The sequence below is a fragment of the Melospiza georgiana genome, chromosome 1, assembly GCF_028018845.1.
Source record: "Melospiza georgiana isolate bMelGeo1 chromosome 1, bMelGeo1.pri, whole genome shotgun sequence".
Taxonomy (NCBI): Eukaryota; Metazoa; Chordata; class Aves; order Passeriformes; family Passerellidae; genus Melospiza; species Melospiza georgiana.
Genome location: NC_080430.1, coordinates 57715207 through 57741021, shown reverse-complemented (window position 1 = coordinate 57741021; position 25815 = coordinate 57715207). Strand labels below are relative to the sequence as shown.

Here is a 25815-nt window from a genome sequence, read left to right as displayed (position 1 = left end):
AAAGACTGTTTAAAGCCTCAGAATGAGATACCTTGATTCAGCTGAACAATATGCATGTTTAAAGTTGAGTCATATGGTGGAAACTCACCACATTAAAAAAATTGCCTAGTGTATATGATGCATATATGAAATAAAGACCTTTGAGAACCTGCACTACTTCCCTGCTATTATTAATTCAAAATATTCCTGTATGAGATTTTGTAAAGCTAACTTGCTGTCCTGTTTGTTTTGTTTTTCTGGACTAGAGTTGATTTTCTTCTTAACTGGTAAAATGCTGTGTTTTGGGCTTAATATGTGAATAATATTGATAACACACTTGATGATTTTGTTGTTGATAAGTAGTACTTACTCCAAAACACAGACCTTGGAGTTTCCCATACTCTGACAGTGAGCAGGTGCACAAGAAGCTGGGAGGGAGCATATCCAGGACAGTTGATCCATCTGGCCAAAGACATACTCTATACCATAGAACGTTATCCCCAATATATAAACTGGAGCCAGTGATCATTACTTGGTGACAGACTAGGCATCAGTCAGCAGGAGGTGAGCAATGGTATTGTTCATCACTTGTTTCTCTTGGATGTTATTTCTCTCTCTCATATTTTCATTACTCTTATCATAATTATCATCATCACCATTAGTAGTAGTATTACAACAGTAGTTTAGGCTCCAGTTGAAATTTCTCTGAAGGTGATATGGATGTTCCTAAACAGTTTAAAATACCAGAATGTCGTAATCTAGCACACAATACAAATTTATTTTCTCTTTCTCTCAATTCAGTCTCTACAGATTACCAGAGGAAGAACAGCTCAAGTTTAGCATACCAGCTCAAGATTTTGAAGATTGAAATGGGTCAGCACTCATTTTAAAAGAAATCACTACTGTCCTTTTTATGAACGTCTCACAAAGTCTATTTTGATGATTCCTCTCTTGCTCATAGTAACTGTGCTCAAATTCCAGCCCCAGGCCACCACAGTGCACAGGCTCAAGACAGCTGTGCTTACCTAATCCCATGGGTGGCACATAATGGATGCTTCACCATCACAGTTCTGCAACACTGATGGTATCAATTTGCTTTGATCTTCACCCCCTATAACCACCTCCTCCTCCCAACCCATATGTACAATCAGTTGCATAGTTAACAGCGTTTGTTTGATGGCAAAACCCACTTTGAGGACAATGTGGATTATTTTTTCCTCTTTCTCAAAAACTTTCTGTGCCATTTTACCCCAAAGGATCATGTAATCAATGTACTGTACGAATGGAAAAAACAACATATTTTGACTGGTCCAGAGGCTCCATGTATTCTTGGCATAGATTACCTTAGGAGTGGTTATTTCAAAGACCCAAAAGGACTTTGTTGGGCTTTTGGGATAGCTGCTGTGGAGACAGAAGACAGTAAACAATTAAACACCTTACCTAGTCTTTTAAAGGACCCTTCTTCAGTAGGACACCTGAGGGTTGAAACAGAGCAGGTACCAACTGCTGCCAAACAGTGCACCATTGACAATACCACACTGACTGAGACTGTGATTCCGATCAGTATGATGATCCATTACTGGAGATCCAGGGAGCAGTCAGCAACTAATCATGGCCTGAATGAAGTCACATCCCCACTAAGTATTGCTGTGTCAGACATGCCAGAACTTCAGTACGAATTGGGATCCAAGGCAAAAAAGTGGTGCCACCATTGACATTGCTAATGCATTTTTCTCCACTCCTTTAGCAGCAGAGTGCAGGCCACAGTTTGCTTTCACTTGGAGGGGCATTCCCTTCACCTGGAAACAATGACCCCAGGGGTGAAAGCAGAGTCCCACCATTTGCCATGGAAAAAGGTGAAGAGCGAGAACATCTACAGTACATTGATGACATGATCCTTTGGGGTAAAATGGCACAGGAAGTTTTTGAGAAAGGGGAAAAAATAATCCACATTGTCCTCAAAGTCGGTTTTGCCATCAAACAAAGTAAGATCAAGGGACCTGCACAAGAAATTCACTTGCTAGGAGTGAAGTGCCAAGACAGACATCAACAAATTCCAGAAGAAGTGATTATCAACATAGCTTCTATGTCCCCTCTGACCAGCAAGAAGGAAATACAAGTTTTCCTAGGCAACATGGATTTTGTGGGGATGCAAATCCCAGGGTACAGCCAGACTGTAAGCCCTCTCTACCTTGTGACACAGAAGAAAAATTATTTAATGTGGAACAACAACAGTACTTTGAACAGATTGCCCATGCAGTAGCCCTTGGGTCAGTCAGGATAGGACAGAATGAGAAGAACATGCTCTACACTGCAGCTGGGAAGAATGGTCTTTCCTGGAGCCTCTGGCAGAAGGTGCCTGCAGAAACTCAAGGATGACCTTTGGGTTCAGGGATACAAAGGATATGAGGCCAACTACACCCCAACAGGAAAAGTGATCTTAGCAGATTATGAAGAGGTTTGAGCCACCTTAGAAGTGATTACCACTGAAGCACTGGTCATTCTCACACACTGACTACCAGTGCAGGGCTGGATATTAAAACAGAAAGTCTCTTCCACATATCATGCCACTGGTGCTACATGAATTAAGTGGATGGCTCTCATCACACAGCAAGTTTAGACAGGAAATCCTAATAACCCTGGGTTCTTGGAAATCATACTGAACTGGCCCAAAGGGGAGAATTTTGGAGTATCACTTAAAGAGGAAGATGAGTAGGTGACATATGCTGAGGATACCCCACCCTGTAAGCAGCTATCAGAGAGTAAGAGGCAATACACTCTCTCCACTGATGGTTCTTGCTGTATCACAGGGTCTAATAGGGAATGGAAAGCAGCTGTATGGAGCCCTAAACAGTGAGTTGTGGAAGCTACCAATGGACAAGGTGAATTCAGTCAGGTTGCAGAACTGAAAGCCATCTAACTGGCTATGCATATCACTGAGTAAGAGAAGTGGCCAAAACTCTGTCTCTACACTGACTCATAGCTGGTAGCAAACCTTTATAGAGGTGGCTGAAAAGTTGGATAAAAACCAATTGGCAGCACAGAGGAAAACCCATCTTGGCTGCTCAAGTATGGCAAGACATTGCTGACCAGGTAGAGAAAATCATCATGAAAGTTCGTCATGCGGATACATATGTGCCTAAGAGTCAAACTGATTATGAGATTCACAGCAATTAACAGGTACAGCAAGCTGCCAAAATTAGTGTCTCAGGCAAATATAGATTGGCAACACAAGTATAAGTTATTTCTAGCTTGGTGGGCCCATAATTCCTCAAGTCATTAGGGAAAAAGAGTTGCAACACACCAATGGGTTTGTGACCAAGGGGTGGATTTGACCACAGACACTATATCCCCAGTAATCCATGATTGTGAGACATGGGCTGCAATCAAACAGGCCAAGCAGGTAAAGTCTCTGTGGTATGGGGGGCATTGGTCAGAATATAGGTATGAGGAGGCCTGGCAGATTGATTACATCACACTGCTACAAACCCACCAAGGCAAATGCTGTGTGCCCACAATGGTAGAAACTACCACTGGATGGCTGGAGATGTTCCCCATTGCTTCGTGTCACTGCCCAGTACACTGTGCTGGGCCTTGAAAAACAGGCCCTATAGCAGCATGGCACGCCTGAAAGAATTAAGTCAGACAATGGGAGTCATTCCATAAATAGCCTTATAGACAGACACCTGTACCAGCTGCTGGAGAAGTCAAGCAGAGCAATGGACTGTTAAAAACAATACTGATGGCAATGATTTATGGCGCCTTCAAGCTGTGGCATCTGCATTTAGCAAAGGCTATCTATCTGGTTAGTTAACACCAGAGGTTCAATTAACTGAACTAGCCCAATCATTACCTCTGTGCACAATAGATGGAGATAATGTCTCATGACGCGTATGAGAGTGATGTCAGGAAAAACAGTTTGGGTTAATCCCACTTCAAGCAAAGGCAAACCCTGTCATGGAGTTGTTTTTGCTTGAGGACCTGGTTACATATGGTGAGTAATGCAGAGGGACAGGGAAACATGTCATGTACCTTGAGGGGATTTGACTTTGGATGAGAACAGTCTGTAATGTTGAATTGCATATGTAACATTTGTTGCTGAATGGCAATGCGACTCCATGTTGGAAATAACATGAACAATGAGAATGAACTGCTCCCATTAGATCAGTCATGGACCAAATGAACTCAATCCACATCTTGGGCGAACCATTAGTGACTACTGAAACAATACCTGTATTTGTATGTAGTTGTTTTTATGTGTATATATATATACATATAGTTAAAATATATTAATTGGGACATGATATAGATGATATGGAATAAAGAGTGGCTAGTCTTGGGTGGGCGACCCAAAAAATGGGAATTGTGTTCTATTATTCCTCTATGTCAGTCCATGCAGTTTGTGTTACTGTCTCATTAAGACCTAGGGATCAGAAGTGGATCCAGAACCAGTGTTTTGGGTCCATGGAGACTGGAGGTGCCAGGGTCCCTTTAAGAGTGGGGGAACGCAGGCAGAGCTCTCTTTCTTGTTTCTCTGTGGGCTGCCAAGAGAGTTTCCTGGGCATACTCTCCGGGCCAGGGCAGAGAGAAACAGAAGCATTCTTTAGTTTCTCTCTGAACTCTGTGGAAAATTGCCTGGTGCAGGTCTCTGAGAAAATGCATTTGTCAATCCTAGACTGTTTTGGAGGAAATGTCCTAACAACTTTTTTGGTCACAGTTGCCACAAGGAATCCCTGTCCCTGAAGCTGGAATAGGACCTTTTCTGTTTTTTGGGAGCTTTGTTTTTGCTACTGTCATGCAGGACAGTCATGCTTGAAAACTGATCCTCCCCTCTTCCTCCACGAGTTACAGCTTTGTAACTCACCTGCTGCCCCCGATCCAGTTGCCACTGTTGACAGAGCTGCCACCACTAGGAAAAACCCTGTCAGGTGGTATGGAGCAAATGGTTCAGTAAAATTTGACTGGTTTTGAACAAGAATAGCTCCCCAAGTTCTCCAGGATTCCTTTCTTTTATCCTTGTTCCCCCTTCGTTTTTGTTTGGGGCAAGAGGGAGTTTTGTAATCATGGAGGTTCAGTTGTACTGCTGGTTGTTTTTTTTTTTTTTCCTTTGCTCTGTCTCTCTATCACATGGTTGGGAGAACAGATCTTCTCCACCATCTTGTCTTTGTTGTCTGGCTGATATCGTCTTCTACAAAAGTCTCCATATTGGGGAGGGGCATCTCTGTCATCTTGTTTTCTTTGTTCTTGTGGGAGTCCATAGGATTCAGAACTTTGTATCTTGTGGTTATTACTGTTATCTTGATTATGGCTGGATTTATTTTAGAAAAAAATATTTTGATTATGGCTGGGTTTATTTTAGCAAACTTACTTTTCAACTTATATTTTCTTGCATTTGTCTCTCTTTGTTGGTGACAGGGGAGGGGTTAAACAGATAAAGAAGGTAGCTTGTTTCCCAAGCTCCACCCCATGAATTGTCTCTAACCAAGACACTTCTCAGGGAAAAGCATCCAGTTCTGGCTTCAGAATTGAAAGCAACACCTGTGTGGCAATCAAGGAACTGCAGAAATGCAGATCATAGCCACACAATGTTGTTCCCAACTGTGAGCAACTCTACAGTTGTTGAAACTGGCCTAAAAGACATACCAAGAGCTGCACTACACATTGTTAGCTTGCACTTCTCTCTTCTATACTTCATCACACAGTACCCACTGGTGGCATCATTTTTTTTCATGTTTCTCACTAAGCTGAGATAATTCAAAGGATAATTCCACTTCTCAAAGAAAACAAAAGCCACAATCTAAAGGCTGATCTCCATCAGTCTTTACAGCAAACGAGCTCAGCTGGCTTACATAGAAACCCACAGACAATGAAGTCTGCTAACAGTGACAAGAATTTATAGAAGTCTAAACCAGGAAAACTTACGGCACAGTTACAATAATTATGTCTCCTGAACTGATCTATGTGGTTAATTTTGTTCAGTCAAAGTCTCAGAACTTTATTATTACAGAAATAATTAGGAAAACACTACATTAGAAGAAATATCATTGGCTAATTCTCACTAAAGGTATAAAACTCAGAATATGCATGTGCCCATCCTGAGTGCATAGGAACAAAATTTTACAAGAAAATGTTACATGATCCTGCTACCACTCACACACTATGACTTATGAAAAAAAGCATATGACCAAAGTCAGTAGAAAAAAAATCATAGTTTCTCACCACAATCTTGAAACAAATAAAAGTGATTGACAAAGAGGGTTCAGATTTATTTGAGGGGCAAAACACCAGGCAGCTTTACTGAGAAAGTTAGTATTGAATTCAAAGTTACTTCCTGAAGTTGTACTCCTATACAAAGCTAAACAACTAAACATTTTGCAGATATCTTTTTATTCAGCCTTTATTCAACCTCTTTATTTTAATTATTATTTTTATTTTATACTTGGCAGTAAAGATTTTAATAAACTGCATGGAACTTACTAACAATTAAATATAGTGTCAAAAAAGATATCTGTAACATTATATTGGAAAACATATGTTCAATTTGCAGCTTTTCTTAGCTCACTGTCATCTGGCTTTGTTAGAGTTTTTTCATTTTATAATTTGCACAAATGGGATTCACAAAATGCAGCAACTCAATTAATTTTCTAATATTTAATAAGCACCAGAGAAATGTACATATTTCTCTATGGAGCACTAGTAAGCATTCAACTCTTTTCTTCTTGACTGTAGCCCAAAATTTCTCTTCCATTCTCATCTGCTTTCCTTACAAAATCCATGACCATTTATTTTTCAACTGTGAAATGTGTCTCCAATTTTCTATGTATCTTTCCTGAAAAATATGTTCCCTAATTAGACGACAGAATACAAAAAAGTTGTAAAATCCACACAGATACCTAGGATTGCAGATCATCAGATCTTCTTTTCCCAGTAATGTGAAAAACGGAGTCAGGGCTCAGCTCAGAAAGGTACTCAAGAATTATATTCCAAAAAACATCACTTAGGCCTTTTGCAGAGGGAGATTTATCAGTCTACAAATGCGAAGTTTAATTTGGGCATATCATATTAGTTGCCCAAATCATCTTTCAATACTGAGAGTCCTACTTTTAAGTCTTAGAATGGGGAAACTCTGGGCTTCTTGGGTTTTATGTTTCAACAGGCTTTGCTGTAGTCAGTTGATGTTTACAGCACTTCCCAAATGTTTGCCTATGGGATTTTGTAGTGGCAGTCAAAGGAAAAGCACATAGAAATCACAATGTTTTGGAATTACAGCACTTCCACACAATGTCCTTTATTTTTCAGCACTGCTGTTTGATTACCAGCTAGAAAATCATACTTGAGAGAGAACAAATAAGCAACCCAAAGCATTGAATATTTTTTGCTCAGGCAGTCAAAATATTTTTAAAGGGATGGGTTAATTTTTAGAACTTTGGTTCTAAGTACATTTTATCAGCAGAACACACACATTGGCACTCAATGAGAAATATCTGAAACCGGCTTTGATTCAATCAGAAACTTTAAACAGTTCAAAATCAGCTCAAAATCAGGCTAAAGTCTTTTCCTAAAGTCAGTATCTATGCAATGAAGCATAATCAATTAGCTGCTCCACTCCAAAACATGACTTTTCCTTGTAGATGGTGGGTCTAAGACTGATGTTTCTAGTAACTTAGTTCCTTATGTTTCGTCACTAACATTAAATGAAGCAGTAATTTTCTGCCAATATTTGCCAAAGCATTTCCATATGTACATAAAATAGATTTTTGACATTGCAGTGGATATATTTTCTTTCTGTTTCTTTTTGCTGCTCGTCATGACACTATTCTATATATGGAGAGTAGAATTTTCAGGGCATTCCTCCACAACATTGACTGAAATCAGCACTATAAATTCCTGGTGTTTGACTATAAGATCAAATCACTGTCGACAAGTTGAAATAAATAGGAAACTCAATTGAAACACATTAGCAAGCAGAGCCTTTACTGACCATCTTGGTAGAAGTCAGCCCCAGAGGCAGGCTTATTTCCCCACATTTATATTAAAATTAGATTAAACAACTACACAGCACTATGCTACATTTAAGAATATGTAGAAGGCACTGTGTGTCACATAGGATTTCATAAGCTGCTTCCACTCCCATGAAAAAGACCATGGGGCTGGATCCTTCCTGTCTAGCACACTAGGCTGTTTTTAAATTATCACCCCTTCAAATTAATGAAAAACAGAAAACTCACTTTGAACTATTAGAAAGTTAATAATGGGCTATTAGAAAGTTAATCATGGGCTCATTTTGGCACATAAATCATATATTTCATGAGGCTTATTTTAAATTACAGCTTCCTAAATCTTCTAAGGATATGTAGTAGATCTACGCTCCCTGGACTGGATTATGTTTTGCTTTCAGTCCCATTTATAATTTCCAGACAGGAAGTGTTAAATTAGATAAAGGTTATATTTATACTTTAGGACAAAGAAACAGCTAGGTCTACACTTAATTACATGTATACAAAGAGTGTCTCTGTGATACTTAATAATTATATGGGAGTCAACCCATGTATCCTATAACCCATTGTCACAAAGCCTAGTCTTACTATCAGAAGTGAAAATTGAAAGCAGCAATAAACAAAACAAACACCTTTTAAAGTTCTTTGTCTTGTAGTATAGAAAGACTAATATGCAATATACAATAATGCATATTTTTATTCAAACAAGGTAATACCAGTCTATGATGGTGCTCCAATATTCCTACGCAGCCACCATGCTCATTTTTACCTCCAATCATCCTTTGAGAGATTAGATAAAATATTCATCTCTTCATCATCTTGCAAAAGACGATACGCCGCACTAACATGGTGATTTTCAAGCACAGACCGGTCATTATATAGAATGGCTGAGTCTGACCTAGCATTTAAAAGAAAAGATGGAAAAGGTTGTTTTTTCCCTGTCTAAAGAGACTCAGAATTTTCCTTTGATCAGCTACAGCAATTAAGTCTATAGAATAGATATGAGCATTTTAAAAGTTCTTGTAATACTATGTTAATTGCTGTTACTCAGTAAAAGAATCTAAAGAACACTGAAAAATCTATTTCACTGGATGAGACTCACCTAACTGCCTCATTACATACTTGAAAACAAGTACTGAATGCTGTCAGAGATATATAAACTTAGAGTAGAACCATGTGGCTTTTTCCTAACTCTTATGGATGTCTCTATGATATTAAAATCTGACTGTACCCAAGTAAGCAATTGCAAGATGTGACCCAATACAGTTTCCAGAACAGCAAACTGGCTGTAAGCAAGATATAACTCAACTGATTTCTGACATCTGTGTGCTAGACTATACTGTCTGGAAAGGCAATTGCCAGTGGGACAGAGTAGGATCAAAGGTACCTCATGCCTGATGTTAAGCCCCAGAGCAGAGATCTGTGATTGATGAATGGGTAAACTGGTCTGAAGACAAAGAATTTAACAGCAACAGAAGGTGATAAATTTTGTTATAGTTGTCACTCATACCTGCTTCAAAGAGAGCAGTGTATATTTTTATTCCCTGACACTTCACACCATCTGATGTTTAATGTTAGAAAAATTAAAATACAACTGTCCTTCCTTGAATATTTTTACAAGTATTTGGAAAGTACAGCAGATCCCTAATTCCTGTATGCATAAAGTTGTAGGAAGAGTAGTGTGGCTTCATCCAGAATAGAGACAGAGACTTCTTTCTACATTCCCAGTCTTTAGTGTGCATATGTGTGCTTTATCCTGGAAACTATTATTGATGCACAGCATGATTCAGCTAACACACTACAGACATCTATTTTTATTACAAACATGTAATCTAATTCAATTACAGTGCATTTTAAAAATGCCCAAGCATGCAGTGTCAGTCGAGGACATTTAGACATTTTGGCATTTCTACCAGTACACTCCTAATGTTAAAATTATACACAGACATTGGATGTCCAATCATCACTGAAACTAGAGACTTCATAATCTTGCACACTTTTGAATTTTGCTGCCATCTTCATCTTATTTTCCTCTCTGCCATCAACCCAGAAGCTTTATAAAATACATAGCTCCGTCTAGGTTGTGATCAGTTAATTATGCTCTAGCAATTTATGATAATTTAAAAAAGTATTTCCCTGATTAAGTAGTGATAAGCATATACCCTTGCTGCAGGTGTGGCTTTCCAATGAAGTGAAAATAGTATGTGTAGTGTTCATATTCACTGATGAATGCAACAAACATGACTGAATGCCTGATTTATGCCAATATTGTCTAAATCCTCAAATTCAACAAGGAGAAAAAACTGTAAAATTACAGTAGCTTCTTCAATACTTTGTCAAAATACATCACTCTATACAGCCTTATGTCTTTGAAAACTTTACATGGAAATATTTTTGGAACTTTCTTTTTCCTGGTTATTAATATGAAACAGCGCTCTAGAATGATGAATACATTCATTCCATTGTGAATGTTTGAACAAGAGAAAATCAAATGTAACCTGGAAAAGTTAACTTTCCTCCCGCAACACTTGAAAGCAGAAGTTCCTGCACTTTTCCAAGGTGGCTGTGCTGTTATTCTCCAAAGATTTTTCCCTCTAATTCCTGACCCTTCATCATGATTTACAGTGGCCTCACCTTGTCTGGATGTGAAAATTGTTGGTGGTTCCAGTGTGTTCATAATCATGTATGGCAGCTGCAAAAATCATAGCGAAGATCTCCAGCTCGGTCAGCCAGTGCTGAAAAGAGATTACAGTGCAATCAGGTAAGGTGTCATTTTCTCAGGCTTTTGTCTTCTAAAATAAGTTATTTATCCTCTGTTGAAAGTCAGTGTTGCATGTCATTACCTTTCCCCTGAAGTCTGACAGCTGTTTTAAAGGAAACTTCTCTGGCTGATACGTAAAAGCCAAACCAGTGTTCGTCCTGGGCTTTCATCTAAGTAAATTGAACTACAGCAAATAAGGTCTAAGGCAGAGAAAGGGGAACTGTGCCCTTCTGAAAGAGCCATGTTTCAAGGAGAGAAATGAGGAAAACTCAAGAAAGTCAAGGTTCATCAAGGGGAACTTGATGATATATGTGCAGGTAAATGCATACCACCATGGTATGTATTTTCAGTTCAGTTTAATTGAGAAGCAGAGACTCAGATACAGAAGAATGTCACTATTTTCCAGAAAACAAAAGTCTTTGTCAATCACTGAATCATGAGGAGAACAAGGAAGATAACTACAAAAGATGTACCTCTTGTTATTTGTTTATCATTTTTAAAACACTTGAGAAAGCTCTGAAGTTTGTGGAATTTTTCCTAATTCCCTAGACAATGCTTAAGTCACTTTTGCCTTAGATTTATAAGTTATTCAGATGCTTTTAATAATTTGTATCTCAGGCAAATAATTTCATTGTCTGGTTTTCCACAGAAAAGGTGGAAAAGGAGTCAAAGGTTTTAGATACTGTAGATGCTGTAAATATTTGTATGAAATGCTTAAATGTATTGCATTTAGTAAAGCCTTTATCACAGTGACTGCCAAATACTTCTGTAACACCTCATTGTCAACCTGCAAATGTTTTGACAGGCATTCATATACAAACTGCCTTTTAATTCAAGGCCCAGCAAAGGCACTAAGGCATCCAAAATCTATTCTAGATATCTTCTAGAGCTCAGGGGCCACCGCTAGTATGTTAAGCATGTGCAGGGAAGCACAAGTAACAACGGGACTGCACATAGCAACCTGTCTAGCTCTTTATCTGTGTTTCACAGTCATCTCTGCATAACCAGTGAAGAATGGAGCAAGTCTCAGTATTAAAGATCCCCTTACATTAAAGATGTAGATGTTTTTGAAAAGACACTTTGCACAAATGCTACTGACCATAATCAAGATAGTTCTTTGGTTTGGGTTGTTTCTTTTTGTTTGGTGGGTTTTGATTTGGTTTTTTTTGGGTTTTTTTGGGTTTTTTTGTGGGTTTTTTTTGTTTGTTTGTTTGTTTTTTTGTTTTTTGGTTTTTTTTGTTGTTGTTGTTATTTGTTTGTTTTGGGTTTTTTAATAGCAAGGGAGACAGCATGGTGAGGAGTGCAAGAAATTATCAGAAACAGAAATGTCACTGTTTTCTCATATCTACACATAACTGATCCAGGATATGACTGGAGAGCACTGATGGTGGAGAAGTCTGTTCAATTTTGTTTCCAGGTGTGACATGTGAACAAGGAATGATTGCCAAATGATTAAGAACATTAGTTCAACTTTCAAGCAACAATTCCCAGCTACTGCGAATGGAACTAAGATTTCCAGGCTATATGTCTAGATCTGGACTTTCATTGCCCACAAGGGTCTGCCATTTCCCAAAAGGAGAGACTGCAAATGATAGAAAAAAATCAGGGCACACATGCTCAGAAACAGCCAGAGCAAGTCTGTATTATGGTTGCAGAACTCATTCGAGACACATTCAGCTAGTCCAACACATTCACTGCAGACCACCTGGACAGCATCTGATGATTCCCACACTAACAAGATCTCATGACCCAAGTCTTACAGCATCACTAATAGGTTTGAGGTTTCCGACCTTGTCTCTTAAGGCACATACATGGAAAGTGCTGACTTGCATACCTTACCAAAGCATCTCTTGTTAAACAATTTTGGGTAAGGAAGGTTTTCAAATATGGTGTAGTAAATCTTATTATTATCGGTATCTTTTATTAGCAGTATTAGGTATCATAACAGCATTCCAGGAAGATCACCCAGAATAAAACTGGAATTACAGATTGTAATTTTTGGTATTAAATAAAGCAGTGTAAGTAGAACAAAGTCAAAATAGGCTTGTGAGTAACACAAGGGAAGTAGCTGGAAACTCTTAGTCCCTTTTCTCCTGCCACAACCTTGCAAGACAAAGCAAACAAGACAGCAAAGATCCTGAAGAGAAAGGATGCCATCTCCATCAAAGTGCTGGCTTTACAATTCACTGCTTTGTAGTAGATTTCATCATGGAAACAGAAAGCTAATTTTTAAAGAACAAAGCCATCAAGACCAGCAGGACTGTATCACAAAAGATGAAAAGAGCAAGGAAATGTAAAAGGTTTTGATTTCTAAAGGGCCAATAAAACCAATCCAGAATAAAACCTTATCAAAATTTCTGTGATGGTAGTAGGTCAGAAATGGTGAAGGATAAAAAGCATGAAATACCAAGTATTTGCTTGCAGAATGAAAACAAAGGGCAAGGAAGCATAATTGACTTTCAAAAATATACAATAAATGTGAAGCATTAGCTCCTAGGGTAGCTCATTTGCATGTAAACAAAAGGATCGATGAATATAGAAAGAAGAAGGAAGAAAGAAGAAGAAAGAGTAGTGTATCCAAATCTCACAAAAAAAGAATGCATTTCCAAGAAATTGCTATAATGTATGTAATTAACTAGTTTCCTTCCCAAGAGTTTATTAATTCTATTCAAAAGCAGGTATTTTCAAAGCTTATGATGATATGCTTATTATCAAAACAGGCTAGTGGAGAAGATTATCTCACTTCCCTTTAGTACTAAAATATGTGACAGAAGTCCTGCGCTTTCATAGTTTTTCAAGTCTGCTGCAGGAAATAGTCTCCTGTAATTCTTGTCAGTATCAGAGAAAGAAATCTTAAGCTTTACAATTTTCCCACCATTGTGTAGGTTAAAAAAGAAATTGTGATATTTCCAATCAGTAATAAAGATTAATCAGAGAACAATACCAAAGAAAGTAATAATCAGAGCTGAACAACAGAGTTTAATAAAGGAAGGAATGAAATAAGCAAAAAAGTGTGTCAGCTCTTGGAAGCTGTCCCTGCAAATCATGCTTGTATGCCAATCCGCTATGAGATAATAGCATGGGGTGATTTTATGATGCTGAATTGTATCCCCATTTGTCTGTCTCGCCCAGAAATGAGTTTGCACCTTTAAGACTGGTTCTGAGAGCAAAGGGGAGGAGGGAGAGAAGAAGCGCACAGTTTGTTTTCAAACAATGCAGTCACTCCTCCACATTCCTGCTCCTGGACTGTGTTGTCTGTGGACAGACAGACAGCGGGACAGAGCTCTCCTTTGTTTTCAGTTAGTTTTTAGCTGGCTGAGGCAGAGAAGTTCCCTGGACTGTGGTTTGTTTTTTGTTTTTTGGGTTTTTTTGTTTTGTTTGTTTTTTTTCTTTTCTTGGGACTGTATAAATCTGCTCTGGACTGAACGCCCAGAAGAGCACCGGCAGCTCACACCTGTGGCCCCTGGGCCAGACTTGTGCCATGGCATTTCCAGCACAGGAGAGACTGACAAGAGACTGAGTAAGCTGAGCTACAACCCATGAAGGGGACTTTCTGAGTTTATTATCTCTTCGGAGTGGTAAGAGTTTTGTTGTTTAATATTGTTCATTTTTTGTGCTGGTGAATGCTTTGCCTGTTAAAGAAACATTTTTTTCCACTTTTCTCCAAGGGAATCTTTTCCCAGACTGGCTGGGAAAGGGGCCACTTCTTCTTTGCTAGAAGAAACTCCTTTGGAGGTTTTCTCCCAAATTTGCCCTAAAGCAGGACAGATAAACATCAGATTAATTCCAAATTCTCTTTCAACATTTTGTCTATGAGAGAGCCAAAATCTTTGTAGTTCATACAGTAAAGTATAACAAATTAACTTCAAAGCATCATCCTGAGGGAAAAAAATAACAGGAAAGCTGATGAAATTTTGTGAAAGGGGAGGGAAAGAAGATTTAATTGAAAATAATTTTTTTAAAAAATGAGAGATGAAACAAAACTCTTCAGAGAGTTCATAAATAACAGGGAGCATGACAAAGGCAAATGAACCATGTGAAGACAAAACAGAAACATGTTTCTTACTTTTAAGACTAGCACAAATTTTAACTATATGGACTATTTAAATATGAAAAAAGCAATTTTCCACATTACAATTAACTAGAAAGATTAGCAAGAAAAATGAGGGGTTTTTTTCCTATTTTTGTATAAAACTTTTTAAACGTGATCTTTATCCCATTGGTGAAGAATTAAACCAATGGCCCTAACATACTTCTGAAACCAAAATCTTGTATTCCAACATGTCCAAGTTACTTACATAAATATTGTAGAAGTGATGAACTAAAGAACGATACATGCTACAGTAATGATAAGATAGTTATGTGAGCAAATCCTGGAAAGAGGAAAATTTATCTTATGTTTCTTTATTGTGTGTGAGCACATTATGCATGTAAGAGGTCAGCCCTGCTGTCAGCAGGACATTAGGACTGATAACTTCTCATTTTCAAACTACGTTACTCTATGCACTTTGAGATTGGTTGTATAGTTTAGGGAAGGTGAGGCGAAAACAAAGAAGAAAGAAAAAACCCTAAAATCTAAGTTTAAAAAAGCATTTAAACAAGAGAAGCAAAGCTGAAATATCACAGTGCTGTGAGTTTGTGGAGTGGTTTCCTATTGTGCTATATTTGATCCTAAACCAAATTACAGATATTATGTGGGTGTGGGAATGATTCCTGGAAAGCAGAAGACACTCCTCTGGACCACAACTCTATCATACTGGTTTGCATGGACTACTGTTTATGTAGCTAATTGCAGTAATGGGCTCAGTTCAGGCACTGGCTGCAGTGCAAGAATATACACACTAGCCTGCAAGCACACATTACAGGGCTTGCAAGGGTCTTTCATGGGTGAAGAGAGAGATGAGAATCTTGACTCCATGATCAGAAGGTTGGATTTATTAATTTATGATATATAATACATTAAGACTATGCTAATAGGAATAGAGAGCAAAGTTCAGAAGCTTGATATGCTAAGAATAGAATAGGAATGAATTAACAAAGTTCTGTGTCCAGGCAGAAAGCAAGAACAACTCTCCTGTGAGTGGTCAGCAAATCCAAACACTCACAGAAGACCAATCACAGGTACACCTGTTGCATTCCACAGCAGCAGCTAACTATTGTTTACATTTTGTTGCTGAGGCCACAGCTTCTCAGAAAGGGGAAAAGTCCTAAAGAAAGGATTTTTATGAAAAGATGTCTGTAACACACACACTCCAGTTCCTATTTTCTAGATGGAAGTCTGGGATGTGTACATTCTCTTACCGCTGCACATATTTATGCATATTGCACAGATTCACTTTTGTAAAGGGTAATAAAAATGTTTTTATAAATACATCAAAGGCAAAAGGAGGGGGGCAAGGAAAACTTCTGTTCTTTATTGGACATGGTGGGGAATACAGTTACCGAAGGTGAGGAAAGCTGAGGTACTTAAAACCTTCTTCACATTAGTCTTCATCAATAAGACAGGTCATCCTCAGGACAACCAGCCTCCTGAGCTAGTAGACAGGGACACAGAGAAGAATAGATCCCCTGAAATCCACAAGGAAGCTGTTAGTGACCTGATGAGCCACCTCCATGTTCAGAAGTCCATGTGACCAGGTGGGATCCATCCTAAGTGATGAGGGAGCTGGCAGAAGAGCTCACCAAGCTGCACTCCATCAGTTATCATCAGTCCTGGCTAACCAGGGAGGTCCCAGATGAGTGGAAGCTGGCCAGTGTGATGCCCATCCATAAGAAGGGCCAAAAGGAGGATCCAGGGAACTGCAGGCCTGTCAGCCTGACCTCAGTGCCCAGCAACATTATGCACCAGTTCATCTTGAGTGTGACCACATGGCACTTACAGGATGGCCTGGGATTCAGACCCAGCCAGCACGGATTTAGGAGGGGCCAGCCATGACTAACCAACCTGATCCTTTTATCACCAGGTGACCCACCTGGTGGATGTGGGAAAGGCTGTGGATGTTGTCTACCTGGACTTCAGCAAAGTCTGTGACACCGTCTCCCACAGAATAATCCTGGAAAAGCTGACAGCCCACGGCTTGGACAGGTGCACTCTTTGCTGAGTTAAGAACTGGGCTGAATGGCCGGCCAGAGAGTGGTGATGAATGGTGCTGTACCCAGTTGGTGGCCCATCACCAGCGGTGTCCCCCAGGGATCTGTGCTGGACCCAGTCCTGTTTAAGATCCTTATTGATGATCTGGATGAGGGGATCGAGTATACCATTAGCAAATTTGCAGATGACACCAAATTGGTTGTGAATATCAATCTGCTGGAGAGTAGGAGAGCTCTGCAGATCAACGTGCACGGGCTGGATTGATGGGATGAATCCAACAATATAAAGTTTAACAAGCCCAAATGTCAGATCCTGCACTGTGGTCACAACCACCCCTTGTAGAACTACAGGCTGGGAACAGTGTGACTGGACAGTAGCCAGGCAGAAAGGGACCTTGGGGGTACTGATTGGCAGCAGCCTGAACATGAGCCAGCAGTGTGCCCACATGGCCAAGAAGGCCGGTGGCATCCTGCCCTGTACCAGGAATAGTGTGTCCAGCAGGATGTGGGAAGGAATTCTTTCTCTGTACCGAGGACTGCTGAGGCCACACCTTGAGTACTGTGTCCAGTTCTGGGCCTGTCAATTTAGGAAGGATGTTGAGATGCTGGAGCATGTCCAGAGAAATGTAACAAGGCTGGTGAAGGGTCAGGAGCACAAGTCCTGTGAGAGGCAGTTGAGGGAGCTGGGACTGTTTAGCCTGGAGGAAAGGAGGCTCAGGGGAGACGTTTTGACTCTACACATCCCTCAAAGGACGTAGTAGGCAGGTGGGGGTCAGTCCTTCTCCGAGGCAACAAGTGACAGGACAAGAGAACAAAGTCTTAAGATGCACCTGGGGAAGTTCAGCTTGAGCATTAGGAAGTTCTTCACAGAAGGAACGATTGGGGATTACAATGGTCTCTCTAGACCTTATCACTCTCTACAACTCTCTCAAAGGCAGCAGGCAGGTGGCAGTTGATGTCTTCTCTGAGGCAACTAGCTCCAGGACAAGAGCAGTTTAAGCTGCACCAGTGGAGGTGTAGGCTGGACATTAGGAAAAAGTTCTCCACAGAAAGAGTGATTGGGGATTACAATGGGCTGCCAAAGGAGGTGTCGGAGTCACCATCCCTGAAGGTGGTTAAGAAAAGACTGTAAGTAGCACCTAGCGCCATGGTCTCGTTGATAAGGCAGTGCTAGGTCATGGGTTGGACTCAATGATCTCAAAGGTCTTTTCCAATCTGGTTTGTTCTATGATTTCAGATCATCTTTTCCTCTGAAACAGAGGTTGGTTCAGTTTGGTTTTGGGGGGGTTCTTTTAAGTTTGGTTTTTATTTCTTTTTAGTCTGCTGCATTCTCTCTCTCAGAGGAAAAAAGTCCACATTTCTCCATCGCTTACTCATGTATTTTCATGTCCTTCTGTTTGTCTTTTTTTTAATACTTTCCTTGCTTTATTGCACTCAGAGGCAGCATAGGAAACCCCATTCAGCACTGGTGCATCACAGGCTAGAACGAAATACTAGTTGTTCACTCACATCTGAGTTGTTGCTAAATGACTAACAGATCAAGAAGCAGCAAGATGGAAAAAAAGGTAGTTCTGAACATGCATAGGATGGAGATCAGCTATATTTGTAATCCAGTAGTCTTTTGGAGCATGAAAACTGCCCTTCTTCCATTGTTTTGGGGTGAAAAAGCAAATCCATTTCCTCTAGAATACAATTCTAGAGGAATACCACTAGAATACAATTCACATTACTCGACATTGCACCTGTTCCTACTGACTACAGCTTGCAGTGCATTTTCCGTAACTAATGTCCTAAAAGCAACAGTGATCAATTTAGTATCTCACAGGCGGTTTTGAGTAGGTAACTGTATTAGCTGCAATTCTGACCTAAGTGCTTTCTACTTCAGGCACAATCAGAAGCAAGTGACACAACTTCCATCAGGATCAGCCTGTCTGAATCACCTCTTGAGACAGATAGCACCTAAGTCCTTCCAAATCTGCATTTGATAAATAGCAGCATTTACTGCTCTAATTACTGTGTGACTGCAATTCACGAGTGTAATCTACATTCAACACAGGAAACTTAACAGGAGGCTGTGTGACTCCTCAAGGAAGAACATCCAGTTCTGGCTTCAGAATTGAAAGCAACATCTTTGCGGCAATCAAAGAACTGCAGAAATACAGATCATATGCACAAAACAGTTCCCAAGTGTGAGCAACTCTACAGTGGTTGAAACTAGCCTAAAAGACATACCAAGTGCTGCACTATGCCTTGTTAGCTTATACCTCTCTCTCTTATACTCCATCACCAAGTAGACACTGGTGGCAGTTTTTTGGGTTTGTTATTGAGCTGCACAGAAAAATGTATCATCAGCAAACAAATATCACCACAATCATTGCTGACAGACAATTTTTATAGTGATTTTTATAGTTGATCAAAGGTGCTCATTGCATGAGCAAGTGTTAGAATTTGGTTAGACTGAGGCACTTGGTTTTTCCTTACCCTTTTTTTCAACAGTTCCAGACACAGAGTTTGTAACAACTGGGGAGTGTTCAAGAAGGCCTGAGCTGCAGTAAGAGCCTCAACATCTGCTGACCTGGGTTCATGTGTCTGCTCTGCAATACAAAGACTCCATGATCCTGGAACTGCACACTGCTTAGTGAAAGGACCTCAGAGAAATGAAGTGCAATAGAACAGAATTACATGTATTCAAGTACCAGCCACAAACAGAACAAGCACTTAAGGGCCCTGGTATAACAGGAGGTAACTGGTAAGCATTTAACAGATTAACCTCCCTTTCACTGTCACTTTGGCCTCTACACTTCTGCCAGTGCAAGAGCAAGGGCAAATTAGGTGCATGGAAAAAAGTGAGGCTAATAATGTGGGGAAAAGATCTGCTCCACATAATCAGACTAAAGGTAATTTCATTCTTTTTTCTGGCTGCAGCAGTAGCCAGGAGAAAGAATAGAATGAATACATAAGTATCCTTTGAACTTTCCCTGCTATTTATTCTCCCCCCAACCGTGTGGGCCAGCAACTTTCTGAGCCTCCAGCTAAATCCAAACTGTAATGGAATCACTTCACTCTGGAATCCATCTTCCTTCAATTTCTCTAGTCCATCCTCAAATGTATTTTTCTTGTTTGTCTTGAGAGCCACTGTGGGAACTAAGGTTTTTTTTATGCCCTTGTTCATTCCTGTCATTGTTGTCAGACTTCAGCTGTCTGTAGGTTTCTGTGCAAGCCAAGCCAGATATTTTTGCTGTAGAGAAGTAGATTGAGGTCAGCATTTCCAGCATTTCCAGATCCCAGCACTTGTTATGCTCAGATAAGTGGAATGAATTATCACTTGGATGTACTGTGTCCCTAACTTAAGTTAAGAAGAAAGCTTAGACTATACAATTCTTCATATTAGGTGAAATGAATTCCAGTAAATGTGCATTGGCAAATTCACACAGAGGATCTGTGGCAGAATGAAAAACCAAGCTTGGGTTTCTCATTCATCCTGTCATTCATCCTAACATAACTGTTAAAAGAGTAATCAACAACTTCATTTATCCTCTGTTCCTAAATAATCCAAAGTCTTTACCTTTATTAGTCCAGCCATATAGAATTAAGTGTGTCTACAGTATAGACAGCTTCCACTGTGCATTATCTCAATTAATAATCAGAAACTTTTGTAAACTCACTATATATTCAGGATGCCAAGTCTTTTACTTACCACAGTGCCTGTCTTGAAAAGGAGGTAATGGACTGTCTGTGAGACATCTGCAGCATGCATTAGGTTGTGATAAGGATTTTTGTGTTTACTGTAGCCAGCCTCCAGAGCTTCCACAAAAGACACCAAGGCAGATATGGGAATCTAAGTAAAGCAGCACAGAAACAAAGGAAGGGGAAAATAAAAACAACAAAAAAGCATCACCAAACGAACAAACAAAACCCCACAAAAACTCCCAGCTTTAATGGCTAGCATTCAGACAGGAGTATTTTGATAATAGGTTCTCCAAGAGCCATATGTACTTCACAAACAAAGCACTAGAACATTTTAAATAGTCATTCAAGAGAGAGAGAGTGAATTCAGGTTACTACTTCAAATTGGTTTTTCCATCCATAATTACATTACATGTGACTCCTTCTCACAAATAAATACACAAAATATATCTACTATGAAATGTTGTCTGGAGAACAGAGTATGAAAAGTAACAGCAACAGCTGGATTGATTGCCATGGAGAAATATTTCCAAATAGATTGCAAGCAACTGCCTGTTTCCTTCACAATCAACTGGAATATATCTCTGCTTTACTATTCACATTTAAAATTTTCTAATGAAACACACGATATAGCAAATCCTAGATAGTCTAAGAGGACTATAATTTATCAGACCTCTGGGTTTTCACAGCAAAATCTAGCCTGCCCATCAAATGGGATTGCCATGTTTTTCTGCCTTCAAGAGTAACTGCAATTACCTGACAAAATGCAATTAAGGGGATTTCTAGAAAGGAGACTGTGCAGGTGGTAACGTGTTACTGACAACATGGGTTCTCCAGTTTCCTCTGCTCAGACAGCAAATATATTAAACGCTAAGGTTTCCATATAAAAGATCACTGCTCTTCTCCTCTTAGGTACATTTAAGCAAAGGATGCAGTTCTAAGCAGGCATCTTGATGTTTCATCAGGCATAGGCAGTTCCTGAAAAATCTAGGCATCTGTAAACTCCTTCCAGTCAAAGTGAGTTGGGAACCCCTCGAAAATGAAAATGTCAACAGTGGAAGGGATGACAGAGTATCTGCATGGGGACAGCGGTCAAGAACTGGATGGCAATATTTCCTCTTCAAAGTTGGAGGAAACCTCTGTAACAATTACAAAATTATAGAATAGTTTGGGCTGGAAGGGACTTTGAAAAGTCACCTAGTCAACCTGCTCTGCAATGAACAGGGACATGTTCCCTTATATCTAGTTTAAATCTATCCACTTGTAGTTTACAATCATTAGCCCTTGTCCTATTGCAACAGGCCCTGCTATAAAGTTTTCTTCCATTTTTCTTATACGTCCCCTACAAGTACCAGAAGGCTGCAATAAGCAATCCACAGAACCTTCTCTTCTCCAGGCTTAAAAACATTGACTCTGTTGGCCGCTCCTCACAGGAAAGTGCTCCAGCCCTCTGATAATTTCTGTGGCCCTCCTCTACAATGGCTCCAACAGTTCATATCTTTCCTGTGCTGAGAACTCCAGACCTGGATGATCTGGATGCAGTACTCCAAATAGGGTCTTATGAGAGTAGAGCTTGGAGTAGAATCACCTGCTTTAACCTGCTGGCCAATCTAATTGGAATGAATTTGAATTTTCTTTCATACTCTCCTGTTCTCTTTTGTGCCTATTAAGCTCAGGAAAATGACACCATCATTCTCAGAGGATCAAATGCAGTATTTCCGATGGATTTCATTTAGAACCCCACCTAGTTCATGGCATGTCATTGCCATTGACAGTACTATTTAAATCACATCTGTTTTTGCTTATTAGGGAAAGTGCAATGTTCACAAATTCTTCAAAGATCACTAAAATTGCATTTTTAATTGAAAAAAGCAAGATGAGAGGGAAGTTGAAAAAAATACCCATCTTCTAACTACTGACCTTGAAACGATTGATCAGATCATAGCGTGTGAGAAGTTCATAGAAAATGAATTTCAGTGCATGATCCCCACTGGCATCATTTAGTGCAAATACATCAAAGGACCATTTGTCTACATTCTGCAAGAGGAGGTAGAAAATGCAGTTAATATGGTTATGGTTTTTACAATATCATTCCATTTCTTCACTTTCTCCCACAATTTGAGAATTCCAGTGGTGATGTAGAGGTATAATTTATTTTTCAATATATTCTTCATAATCCATTTAACCAATGAATATGTATCAGTATACGTATTAGTGCAGTGTGATTTATGTTTAAGAAGCTTCCATTAAGAACACATATGCTGTTTGTTTATTCTAAACACAGCAATTCTCTACACTGGAATTTAATCACCAAAAGATGAATCCTAAAAGGTAAAAATCCTTATTTGTTTTAGTACCTGAGACATTGAGATGGTCCTATTTGGGCTGATGTGATACACTAAGTGCTAACAATTATATAAAATTCTAACCTTTATAACAGAAGAATAAATATCTAATTCCAGTTGGGAAAGTTACAGTCAGCTGTAAATTACCTACTAGTGTTTCAGGCTGGTCAGTCAAGATATCAAGGAGGGCAAGTTCACTTCTCAGCCATTACATCTAAACTTTAAGGTCTAATCTTCTTGCAGAAGTTTGAGTGTGAATCTCAAATGTTAGGGAAGGCTGTGGGAGGTGACAGCATTCATTATCTATCAAGAGATGAAGAGAAACTCTACTTTCTAAATGCTCAGTTTCCTAGCTTTCTGTCTCTTCTTAATCTTTGAGGACTTGATATATAAGTCAACAAGCAAATTCAGGGATAGATGTTATTCTGCTCAACCTTACTGGAAGGCACAACATTTTTGTAGCCACAGCTAAGCAGAAGTCTATACTGCAGACATTGTAAGTGACTACAGGTTCTGTGTTCATTACCTGTATATTTGCTAGCCTAGAAAATATTCCTGTCATGGCATGGTCATCAAAAAGGCTGAAAAATTCAATTCTAAACCATGTAACTCCTTCAGCAGTAATTAATGTTAGACGGTGAAATTCCATCTCTAGCACTAGACTGATGAACAGCAGATCACCACAGTGTACTCTGTAAACATGTCTCTATGAATGGGTTGTATAACCACTATTCAAATGAAAGACAAGGCTGATTGTCCTTTTATGGCAACCAGTCTTTTATCTTCACACCCATGTCACACAGAAAGGCAACAGATTACTGCAGTAGAAAAATTAGTATAAAATATATATAAAGAGAGAGGGATGCTGTGCACTAAATTAAAAAAAAGCCTAAATTCTCATCAACTGAAAAAATGGGAAAGATTACACATCTAGAACTTGTGCTGCTACAGCCTTCATTTTTTTGTAGAAATTGCAGTATTCCATTCTTTTTAAAACCAACCTCTGTCGCAAAGCTGTGATTCCGCAGCTTTGAGTTATTAAGTGCAGGTGTCCTCTTGACCTCAGCAGCAAAAATGAGAATTTGTAGCTAAAAAATAAGCTTGTTTTGACTTCATTTCATCTCAGTCCTTGTCCTTATTAGCATGACTGAGGGGAATGTTGATTAGGGCATTTCAGAACTGCTGAAGGTGTGTGTGTGGTACACTCCTAGATCCTTTTGCATGCTTAAATCATCAGGTCATTTTACAGAGCACACTGAGCAGTCAGGTCACTGTAAGGCTTTTTTAATTGACCTTACTGGACTGAAGCAAGCAACAAAATACACCACTTTCAATGGAGGAAATGGGACTGAGAAATTTCAGACGAAATATGGTTTTTAAGACAGAAGACTTCACAGAATCATAGAATATGCTGAGTTGGAAAGGACCCACAAGGATCATCAAGTACACCTCCTAGTCCTTCACAGAACATCCCCAAGAGTCACACCTTGTGACTGAGAGCATCATCCAAATGCTTCTTGAACTCCATCAGGCTTGGTGCTGTGACTGCTTTGCTAGGGAGACTGTTTTGGTTTCTTCAAAGTAACTCCTATTTTAACCAAATCCATTACCAACTCCAAAAACATCCAAGCAAAGACATGTTCTCAAAACAGTTTTGGAAAAAATATATATATTCTAGAGTGCACAATGACCAGGTAGATGCTATTTCACTCTGGGGAAAATTAGTCAATGCCTTTGCTGTTATTGGTTTGTTTTAACTTATTCTAACATGATCACTTCTTTTTACAATCTAATCATTTGAAAACATAGAAAAAATGGAGGGATTCTATAAGGCTTAAGTCGGTTGAGAGTAGGTGATGATTCTTCAACTGTCTTGTTACTGCAGAGAAATTTAGGAGAAGAGGTACCATTATAGATATCTTCTCTCATAAGATGCTATAGACTGTAGTTGCAGAAGAACAAAGAATTTATATCCCCTTTCAGGAGTGAAGCAAGTGAAGCTAGCACTAGTCAACATGCAGTCGGAAAAAGGTCCGGGTGAACACTTTGATTCTGTATAGGAAGGGCATGTTTGATCATTCTTGCAATTCCACCACATCTTTTGATGAGTTCTATTATTCAAATTAAAAGGATAGCTTAATTGCAAATCTTTCCAGTGTGGAGAAATGCTGCAAGATGTCTTAATGAGTTTTATACTTAATACCCCTCGGTATTGCTCCACTATATCACCTTTTTTCACCATTGCATGACATGGTTGAACCACATGCAACATGTAATCTGCAGAACTGGCAGATAGTTGTCAACTTGTTTGTAGTTTTGATAATTCCTGCCTAAGTCAAGGATCTGTCCCATGGATTGAAGCACTGTTTATTTTTCAGACTACTTCTGACTAACTGTTTTCACTCTGAAACCTCAAAACTCAAAGAAGGGTCCATTTTTATAAAGCGATTGCCACTTTGAAGACCTGAAGCTGAACAATGCAAGAAATTCCCTTCTCTCACATCAACAGATCCTTTCCCTTCTCCATCTCTCTCCATTTGCATTTTCTTTCTTCCTTGTGAAATATGAGTGATTCCTAAATCTTCATTTTAATCACTGTAATCTAGAATAGAATTGCAACCTTCACAACCTGAAAATGACCGCAGTCTTAAAATTCATTCTTTCTTTTATTGAAAGGATAATCCCTTAGGCCTGTTAAATGATTAATGTATGTGAACTAACTGAATGTCAGAAAGAAAGAAAGACCAAGTATTAAGATCCCCCCGTATCCTGTCAAATATCACAGTATTATTTTTATGCTTTGTACAGACCCCCCTTCAACACCTTTTTATTGGGATTACCTTTAGCACTGCAATTACAGCTGGTGGGTAGCTCAAGCCGACCATATTTGAAGTACGCCTGTACATTCTACCAAGATTAAATAGATAAAGCAACACATAAATATAATTAAATTAAA

At 39.2% G+C, this 25815-nt stretch overlaps 1 protein-coding gene across 1 annotated transcript in view; it reads right to left on the bottom strand.

Annotated features, from left to right (window-relative positions):
* PDE1C (phosphodiesterase 1C) overlaps window positions 1-25815 on the bottom strand; it is a 207235-nt gene that overhangs the window by 32101 nt on the left and 149319 nt on the right. Inside the window, exons 6-10 of the mRNA XM_058021381.1 lie at window positions 25700-25766; window positions 22435-22551; window positions 20525-20665; window positions 10611-10711; window positions 8746-8874 (exon numbers count right to left, since the gene is read on the bottom strand). Coding sequence (XP_057877364.1) covers window positions 8746-8874; window positions 10611-10711; window positions 20525-20665; window positions 22435-22551; window positions 25700-25766 — 555 coding nt within the window. The remainder of the gene's footprint in view (window positions 1-8745; window positions 8875-10610; window positions 10712-20524; window positions 20666-22434; window positions 22552-25699; window positions 25767-25815) is intronic.